The 10,407-nt window shown below is 38.8% G+C and overlaps 2 protein-coding genes across 2 annotated transcripts in view; both read left to right on the forward strand.

Moving 5' to 3' along the window:
* Positions 1 to 521: 521 nt before the first annotated feature.
* LOC107593310 (ras-related and estrogen-regulated growth inhibitor-like protein) lies at positions 522 to 4,819 on the forward strand. Its single transcript, XM_016282979.1, has 5 exons — positions 522 to 692; positions 1,621 to 1,677; positions 2,781 to 2,854; positions 3,343 to 3,491; positions 4,310 to 4,819. The coding sequence occupies exons 1-5, from the start codon at positions 641 to 643 to the stop codon at positions 4,587 to 4,589; spliced, it is 612 nt and encodes a 203-aa protein (XP_016138465.1). The 5' UTR covers positions 522 to 640; the 3' UTR covers positions 4,590 to 4,819.
* Positions 4,820 to 7,792: 2,973 nt separating this feature from the next.
* The window catches only part of LOC107593317 (serine/threonine-protein kinase 33-like), a 28,551-nt gene continuing 25,936 nt past the window's right edge, over positions 7,793 to 10,407 (forward strand). Inside the window, exon 1 of the mRNA XM_016283000.1 lies at positions 7,793 to 7,906. The gene's annotated coding sequence lies outside the window, so the exon portion shown is untranslated. The remainder of the gene's footprint in view (positions 7,907 to 10,407) is intronic.

Raw genomic sequence — 10,407 nt, forward strand, 5'->3', positions numbered from 1 at the left:
CGGAGAGCAACAAGCAACCAGAAGAGTATGTACAGTAAGTGGAATGTTCTAGAATCTCTGATTCCTGATTATTTTACACTATATAAATAAACAAGTGAGTGTTCTAAACTGAGGTATTCTATCATCTTTAAGCTAAATTATAATGTTTTGTTTTATAACAGTTATGCTGTGGCTTTGTTTGTACATATTTGATGAGTCAAAGATTCAGATTTTCACCACCTACCGTCGCAACGATGTAACTTGCAAAACGAGTCATTGAATAGTTTCACCAGTTAATTTGGACCGTGAACAATGATTCAGTTTAATATTGCTTAAATCTAAATCATATGGTTCTGATCAAAATCAGCACTTTGGTTTAACTTCACAAAAGCAAAGTTCTCCACTTGTCTGAACAACTTTGAAGTTTTGGAGGGATGTTGAATTGACCTTGTGGCAGCTCAGCACTCTGCCAGAAGTGGGAGGGGAGATGGAAGAGAGGAACGTCTGCGAGTACGACAGAAAGAGAGTAAGAGGAATAGAGAGAGAGGGAGCGTGGCACCACTTTACAGAGAAGAGTAAATAATATAAAGGGTTGTAACTGGGACTGTCCAACTACGTGGACATAGAGAAGCACAGCAAACACCGGACACCATCTACAACAATGAATGACATCAAACTGGCCCTGCTGGGAAGTGAGGGAGCAGGCAAATCTGGTGAGTCCTTATCTTATACTCTATGTAGTGTGTGCATTTTAAATGCATATCTAAGTATGTGTCTTTCAGATTAACGTAAACTTTACAGCAACATGTGCCTGTTGCATGGTCCTCACATTTTGAGTTGGAAATGGTCCATGTGTAAGCTGTACAGTAATGTGTGTGAGTGCTTCACAATTCACTAACACATTATGTCTGCCCTACAAACACTGAAAGCACTTTGTATATTGGAACAGATCAGTAGTGAGGTCATGGTTATACAAATCATCTCAGAGGGAAATTAAAAGAGATGGTTGTGAGAGGCAAGTAATTGCTGAAATTGGGGAAAGATTATTTTTTGTTCCACTCAGCAGCATAGGAACATTTAGCCCTTGAGGCTGCATACCTGTGCTAATGACTATTAAGTGTTTGGGAAATGATGATGCTACGTCCCCTGAGAACAAAACTAGCTTAGTGGGGGTCCTAAATCAGGGTTCTGACCTGAATGGCCGGGGTGAAGAAAGAACAGAACAACAAGGAAGGTCTATTGTTGCAAATTTGAGGGTTTGTGAGGAATATTAAATCCTGACTGCTTAATGGTTTATATTTGGTTGGGGGGATTGAAAGCAGCTTTCACGAGGCTGCCGCGGAGTGTGTATTTATGCATGGAAACTCAAGCCCTGACTTCAATGAGCCAGCATAGCTTCATGGCTCAAATATTTAATATAAACCAGGTAGTGTGCTCATGGAGAAAATGTAACAGTTTTTCCTGTGCCAAATATGCACCAGCAGTCACTGTAGACTGGCCAAGTTTTGATGAGGGGCTGTTCTTTGACCTTGTTCTCTGTCTTCCTATTTTAAACAGATCATATGAGTCATTTACATCAAGGCTTAAGATGATCAATCTCAATAACTGACTGATCAATCATTTCCTCTCTCTTGTCCTCAGCGGTTTTGGTGAGATTCTTGACCAAGCGATTCATAGGAGAATATGCGTCAAATACCAGTAAGTACAGTCTTACATTTATTGTATTAATGCAAGAGTACTTCCTTTAAATGCAATTGGAAAGAAATATGCATCTGAGTGCAAAAATGTATCTGAGTGAAATGAGTAAAAGAATACATTGAAACAAAGCGTATTGCATAAAAGTAAGAAATCTCTTAGAGTACACTGTAAAATAGTTTTGTAATTTTTATAGAAAAATAAGAACTTCTTGTTTTAGTGTCGTGTTGTTCTGATGGTGTTTTGTTTTTACGATGGCTGTTTACAATTAACTGATTTATCATGTGGCTTTCTCTTTAAAAACCTGTATTATTTTGGTGGTTTTCAGCACATTTTAAGGTACAAAGCAGATTTGGGTAGTTCAAAGCAGATTATTCTAGTAGTTTGGTAAATTAACATAACTTAATGAAATAAAGTTGTAAAATATACAGGCACCATTATGCCATCCTGTAATACCTGAAACATCGTCACTGTATATTTTACAGTGAATTTCTGGCAACCACAGATGCTCTTTTTTTAACATAAATTTTGACAGTGTATTTATTTTTGATTTGATGAGCTCTACAGGGATAGTGAAAATGCTGTCATAATTTACTTACCTCATGTCATTCCAAACCTTTATGAGTTTATTTCTTACAATATTTATTTCATACAATATAAGTCAATGGGGTTCCGTTTTGTTTTTACTCCTTTAGCTTTCATTATAAGGACAAAAACATTAAAACGTTCTTCATAATATCTACTTTTGTGATCCACAGAAGAAAGTCATACAGGAAAGACATTAGACATTTATAATAAATGTTAACATTGATTGTAAAAGGCTCAACTCTGTGTACATGCAGGGCTGGTTATGTATGTTTTCCTGTTGTCTAGTTCCTAAAAGTCTATTCCATCTAATCATGCCATGGATTTTTTAAGGCTCCCAGTAATCACTGCACCTCTGATACAACTACATGTGTATCACATCACATGCACTCAGCATCTACTTTTATTCCCTTGAATTTTATATGAGCATCTAACAGTCTACCTTGGTTTCAGGGGTCTGATTTTATGATGTGCACGTTTGTTTTAATACCAAGGATTTTATCGAACATTGTTTGTTGCAGACTCCTTATACCATAAAAGGCTCTCCATTGATGGAAGACAGTTGAACTTGGAAGTCTTTGATCCGTGCTCACAGGTATGTGTTTATTCTTTCATAACGGCTACCCTGAGCTCATGACTAGAGTTCATACAAACACTGTCATAGGGCAACATGCTCAGATATACCTGCTTCTTATGGGAAATGCATGTTGTGTTCTGATGGGATTTATGGTCTTTCCCTGAAGCAGAGTATACAGTGCAAAGCCTTTGAAAACTGAACCTCACGTCTTACGGCTGCTGCATCTGGGAACTTTTACTTCGCCAGTTGTTGTTTTACTTTGATTTCCAAAACTGAAGTCATGAGATGAGCACCTTTCTACCCTGTAACTAAATGCCTGTGTATATACAGTCAACACATGTATGGCAGTCAATCACTGCATCCATAACAAAAACTTCTGGTAGAGATCTAGTCAACTCTGAAAAAACAACTGAAATAACAATCCACTTTTCCATTTTGTCAGACGGGACTTTACATGAGCATGTTTTTTTTTGACTGGACCTCTGTGTGCTCCCACCCCCTGGCAGAGTGGAGAAAGCAGATGTATCCTAGAGGAACCACTGGACTGGGCTGATGGCTTTGTGGTGGTGTACACCATCAGTGACCGTACGTCCTTTCTAAATGCCAAAAACATCCTGGCGCAGATCAAAGAGAGTCGTCGAGAGACCTGTAAAGGGTGAGTCAGAGTCTCTCCAGTGACCTTTTGACCTCTGTCTGATGTTGACTGGAATAGGGCGATGGAGTTTTAATGAATTAATGAGGACCATTTGCAGAACAGAGTGGAGGCTTCCTGCTTGGATCTGTGCGCATCTGTAAAGGACAGACTGGGTCACATCAAATAATCAAAAGAGCTGTAAGATTTCCAATGGTTTTGATAACTGTATTATGACCAGCAGGCCAAAGCTTTCCATTTTAGTCCATCACATTTAAAGAGAAATGTAAAAGTCTGGATGGTTTAGGTTTCACTGGTTATTGGTCATTTGAAAGTCCTTTGAAACAATAGTAAGTGAGCATGAGACTGGGCATCTGGAGCCCATTAGAACTCTGAAATGGGCAAGGAGATCACTCATGGGTGGTCAAAATCCAACATCCAAAATCCCCCCCAAATTTTGACACTTCAAAAATAGCAAGTGGTTGTACTTGTAACATGAAGTTTTAGCTTTGCAGCACATTTCCAACCACATTGTGACCATATGATATTTTTAATGTCAAATTGTTCCACTTGATGTTGTGTCAGATGAGGTAAAAATGTAGGCTATGCCATTGCCATTGTTCCAATTAGGACACACAGTGTGAGAAATGAATCTCAGTGTATGAACATGTTTAGATTCAATATGGATGTTACTATTTAAGGTCACATTTACTTATTAAACTAGAAGCAATTATAAATGTATTCCTAACCACTACTCTATTTACTTAATACATCATATGGCCATGTTCTGATCACAAAGCAATTTTCTCTTGAAAGCAAATGATCAGATTTCATTTCAATAGGGAGGTTCCCATCTGCCTGGTGGGTAACAAGCAAGACTTATGCCACAGCCGCCAAGTGAGTGAAGAGGAGGGCCGCTCTTTGGCCCAGGAGAACAAATGCCACTTCCAGGAGGTTTCAGCGGCTGAGAACTACCTGGAGATCTCCAACCTCTTCACAAAGCTCATCCGCCATGTGATGGAACAGCTTAAGCATAGAGGCGACCGCAGGCGGTACAGTGGCTCCAAATCCATGGCCAAGCTCATTAACAATGTCTTTGGCAAGAGGAGAAAGTCTGTTTGAGTGCAGCACATGAAAGAGCCTAGAAAAGAGCAACGAGTCAGTCCCAATTGAATCAGTAATGGAGATTTCACCCTGCTAAGCCTGATGTTCTTGGAAATGTTTTATGTGTATGAATAGAAGTATGCTTTGATACATAGTGCAAATTCAAACCACTATGAGAAATCCCACGCAGCCCAGAACATTTTGTCAAGGCAACTTTTGTCTTAAAATTCATATTTTTGTTGACATATATATATATATATATACAGTGGGTACGGAAAGTATTCAGACCCCCTTAAATTTTTCACTCTTTGTTATATTGCAGCCATTTGCTAAAATCATTTAAGTTAATTTTTTTCCTCATTAATGTACACACAGCACCCCATATTGACAGAAAAACACAGAATTGTTGACATTTTTGCAGATTTATTAAAAAGAAAAACTGAAATATCACATGGTCCTAAGTATTCAGACCCTTTGCTCAGTATTTAGTAGAAGCACCCTTTTGATCTAATACAGCCATGAGTCTTTTTGGGAAAGATGCAACAAGTTTTTCACACCTGGATTTGGGGATCCTCTGCCATTCCTCCTTGCAGATCCTCTCCAGTTCTGTCAGGTTGGATGGTAAACGTTGGTGGACAGCCATTTTTAGGTCTCTCCAGAGATGCTCAATTGGGTTTAAGTCAGGGCTCTGGCTGGGCCATTCAAGAACAGTCACAGAGTTGTTGTGAAGCCACTCATTCGTTATTTTAGCTGTGTGCTTAGGGTCATTGTCTTGTTGGAAGGTAAACCTTCGGCCCAGTCTGAGGTCCTGAGCACTCTGGAGAAGGTTTTCATCCAGGATATCCCTGTGCTTGGCCGCATTCATCTTTCCCTCGATTGCAACCAGTCGTCCTGTCCCTGCAGCTGAAAAACACCCCCACAGCATGATGCTGCCACCACCATGCTTCACTGTTGGGACGGTATTGGACAGGTGGCACACATGGTAAAAAATGTATAGCCTGAATGTAAGTCGCGTCTGCTAAATGCATAAATTATTATTATTATAAATACCATACCTGTCAGAAAGCCTATTTTAGGAACTAGGAACTAAAGTTCATTTCATGTTTCCTAGAGGGACGATTATTAGTGTTACCTGCCAGTGAAGACCGCTGTCTGTCTTTGTTTATGCTGCTGCTATGTTTTCTGTAATGTGTTCATATAATACAAGTAAGTCTGAACACTATTGTATGCAATTATTATATATTATGCATGCTTTTGCTATTTCTGATGTTTATATTGTTGTGGAGTTCCAATTGATCGGTTATTTGGCTATAGGCAGGTGAGTTTTGTTTTCAGGGGTGGAGCTGAACTCTGCAGGACTGCAGCTCTCTAGGACCGAACTTGCCTATCCCTGGCCTAGGCTGTGTCCAAAAGCTGAAAAAAGCTGCCTTCTCAGGCAGTGGCCTATAAGTCGGAAAGCATCAAGACATGCCTGAATTCATTGTTTGCATCACATCCTGTATATTAAAATGCCTTTATCTGGTTGGATTTTGAAGCTTAGATGTGTCCTTCACTACCTGTGATATTCCAGTCGGTATGGTGTGTGGGTTGGCAGTTGGTGGAAATAATAAATGTGATAGAGCAACTGAAAGGAGTAAATTCATTTATAGGCTATATGTCAATGTTTTTATTTTCAATGTTTGAACTTAGAGAAATAAGCACTAAATATGAACTAGATGCATGAAAATAGTTGTCACTAAATATTTGCCTGGTTATCTCTAGAACTCATTTGATTTTCTTCTAGAACATTACAAATGATGTTTGGGTGCTTTGGAAGCCTGGCTGAAACCATTTTCCTTTGATAAAATGGTGAATATGGTTATCTTTCCCTCACATCCAAAAATACACTTCTTTGGAGACATTCTTCTTGAGCAAATCCTGCGCAGCGCTGCCGTGCCGACGACTTCCGGAACCCGAAAGAAGCATGTTGATGGGCGCGCAGCGTGCGCTCTCGCTATTGCTCTAGCTGTGTTTGCTGTGTGCACGCGCTCTTCCGGGAGAAGTGCCCATACAAGGAATTCCGCTCTTCGTGACCTCACGAAGAGCCATGCTCGAAAAAAAACTTAGAGATGAAGATGATTAAGTTCAACACCTGCTTGTTACAGCTTGTGCTGTAATTACATTTACAGTACAATGTCTTTACTGTATTTTATTTACAGTATTATTACCGTATTTTCATTTACAGTGTCAGTACTGTAGAGTTTATTTTCATTTAGTTAAAAAAAAATTACCTGTAAAAAACAATCCAATTGTGGTACTGCACTGTAAACCATGATTTTTACCTTTACACCCCCCCCCCCAATAACTCATGAGCTTTAGTTCTGATAATATTATTTTTAATATGTCATTTATTCCTGTGATCAAAGTTGAATTTTCAGCATCATCACTCCAGTCTTCAGTGTCACATAATCCTTCAGAAATCATTCTAATATGCTGATAAACATTTTTTAATATTATTATCAATATTTAAAACAGTTGAGTAAATTGTTTTCAGGATTCTTTGATGAATAGCAAGATCTAAAGATCAGCATTTATCTGAAATAAAAAGCTTTTGTAACATTATACACTATACCATTCAAAAGCTTGGAATCAGTATAATGTTTTTCTTTGGGAAAGAAATGATAGAAATTACTACTTTTATTTAGCAAGGATGCTTTAAATTGATCAAAAGTGATGATAAAGACATTTAGAATGTTACATATAATGGACATAACGGATAATGTCCTGGAAAATTACTAGTACCTTTGCCATTTTTCTAGATATTTTCTTACTAACTGATCAACAATCACATGTACAAGCTACTAACAAGGTGAATCATAAATGAACAATTGTTAAATTATTATTGTTATTATCAAATTGAACAACTGCAAATAGCAACAACTTAATTCATGTGATGTATGTACTTCTAGGCATCTTTGGTTTCCTCTTTTTGTGAAATTTAGATGGAAAATGTGCCTTTTTATTGGTTGAGTCACTTATCAAAAGTTGCTCAAAGTATCCAAATAAAATGGAAAAATAACTAAATTTGTTGCTAGGTGCTTTTGGAAGAAAAAGTTGCTAGATTTAGCAACAAAATTGCTAAATTAGCAACATTGCTGCAGTGTGCAGGTGTCTCGTGCTCGTCATGTCCCTCACAGCACACCGTAGTTCGCCTTGCCTGGCTGCCTCTCGAGAGAGGAAAGTTTGGACAACCGCAAATGTCACATCTGAAATTCTCTGGCGTCAAGGATTTCGATGACCTGTTAGAGGCGTCGCAGCGGAAAACGCCTTGGCAAACGAAACAACTCATATGAAAGGTAAGTGTATATTTATAAAAGCGGGTTGTCTTCATGTCTCGTGAGCTTTCATTGAAGAGGAAGCGCGAGTTAGCCAAGCGCGCTGTGTTGCCATGGCAACGAGGACCGGAGCCGCAGTGTAATAATTTTCATCTCACTAATGTGCACCTAAATAAATGTAACTCGACTATTTCTCGCGGAAATAATATGAATATGTATCTGTAGTCGCATAATGTAAGTAGAACCATTATGCTGAAAGCTTTATGTTACTTTTATTCTAGTTTGGACCTCAACGCGACTAAAAGAATTCTGAGAACATTTGCGTGGCTAACAACTATCTATTAGACGCGAGAAATAAGAAAAACCCACTAAAATAATACAGAAATAGGTATTTAAAAAAAATCTATTAAAAAGACAGAAAGAGAACTGTATGCAGTTATGTTTATAAAATGAAGTGCTCAAACAGAACTTGATTTTAGCACACTCAGGATAACTTAGTCACCTAGCCACTCCATACACAAGCGTAGTGGGTGTTTTGAAACATAAGGGAGCAATAAAACATCTATTATTATGCAGGTTCTATGCCAGATAATTATATTTAGCTGGAACAGGTCACATGGAGTTAATTACTTGCACGAGATTTAAATAATTATTGGCTTTAAGCTACTGAATATTGGTTGCCGTGGTTGTGCCAGGCCTCATTTTGTCCTACAAAATAGGCTTTGTCTATGTTGCGAAGTGGGGTATGAACTAATATTTAGCATAGTGTCATTTTATCATTCTGTAAGCAAATACGGTCAAATATATGGAATAGGAATTTTCCATAATAAGTTTATTAATAAATAATAAAATAATTTTCCAAATTTCTCATGACATATAGCCTAGGCCAGGGGTAGGCAAGTTCGGTCCTAGAGAGCTGCAGTCCTGCAAAGTTCAGCTCCAGCTCTAATCAAACACACCTGAGCAAGCTAATCAATGTCTTCAGGATTACTAAGGCTATAGGCAGGTGAGTTTTGTTTTCAGGGTTGGAGCTGAACTCTGCAGGACTGCGGCTCTCTAGGACCGAACTTGCCTACCCCTGGCCTAGGCTGTGTCCAAAAGCTGAAAAAAGCTGCCTTCTCAGGCAGTGGCCTATAAGTCAGAAAGCATCAAGACATGCCTGAATTCATTGTTTGCATCACATCCTGTATATTAAAATGCCTTTATCTGGTTGGATTTTGAAGCTTAGATGTGTCCTTCGCTACCTGTGATATTCCAGTCGGTATGGTGTGTGGGTTGGCAGTTGGTGGAAATAATAAATGTGATAGAGCAACTGAAAGGAGTAAATTCATTTATAGGCTATATGTCAATGTTTTTATTTTCAATGTTTGAACTTAGAGAAATAAGCACTAAATATGAACTAGATACATGAAAATAGTTGTCACTAAATATTTGCCTGGTTATCTCTAGAACTCATTTGATTTTCTTCTAGAACATTACAAATGATGTTTGGGTGCTTTGGAAGCCTGGCTGAAACCATTTACCTTTGATAAAATGGTGAATATGGTTATCTTTCCCTCACATCCAAAAATACACTTCTTTGGAGACATTCTTCTTGAGCAAATCCTGCGCAGCGCTGCCGTGCCGACGACTTCCGGAACCCGAAAGAAGCATGTTGATGGGCGTGCAGCGTGCGCTCTCGCTATTGCTCTAGCTGTATTTGCTGTGTGCATGCGCTCTTCCGGGAGAAGTGCCCATACAAGGAATTCCGCTCTTCGTGAAGTCATGAAGAGGCATGCTTGAAAAAAACTTTCTGAAACTTATTCAAACCCAGAAGGAGTGTATTTGGCACAGAAATACAACTTTGGACATGTTTAGCATGAGAATCCAACTCTTTAACAGTGTAAACATTTTTGGAACCTTTATAGGCTTATTTTGACCCAGTATTTTCTCCTCTTACTGCTCTGCCCCTTATGTAGTTAAAGCAGATTGTATTCATATAGAGTATTGTTATTGTAAAATGCTGGAGATTAAACAGTATTCACACTGAGCACTTCTGATTTTAAACTAAAGTGTCACATAGCCTCAAGCGTTTCCCTGAAGTCTCTTGGCTTATGTGCTTCTCTGGCTGACGCTTATTTCACACTGCCAGGTGTAACTTGAGTGCCCAGTGGTAGGCACTGCTTGAGTCTGCTCTGTAAGAGGAGATAGGTCTTTCTCAGATGGTTTTTAGTTGCTGAGGCTCTCACTGATTATCCTCCCCAGCAGGTAATGGCACTTGGCCTGTAAGACTGAGGTTTCTCCTGACTGTACGTAGGAGTAAGATCAAGAAGGATTTTTTTTGTCTGAAGCAGACACTGTCTGTGCCTTGGCATCTACATATTATACACTGGCACATGTCCGAGGAGGTTTCTCGCCCGACTTTGTCCAATGAATCTGTTTCCTGTCCAGAGTTTGTTTACATTCATGCAATACTTTATACAGGTATATATATATATATAGTATCTCATCATCCAAGAACAGACATTTTCTTTCAAGTGCTC

This window comes from Sinocyclocheilus grahami, unplaced genomic scaffold (assembly GCF_001515645.1).
Source record: "Sinocyclocheilus grahami isolate Dianchi unplaced genomic scaffold, SAMN03320097.WGS_v1.1 scaffold10.1, whole genome shotgun sequence".
In the NCBI taxonomy this organism is placed as follows: Eukaryota; Metazoa; Chordata; class Actinopteri; order Cypriniformes; family Cyprinidae; genus Sinocyclocheilus; species Sinocyclocheilus grahami.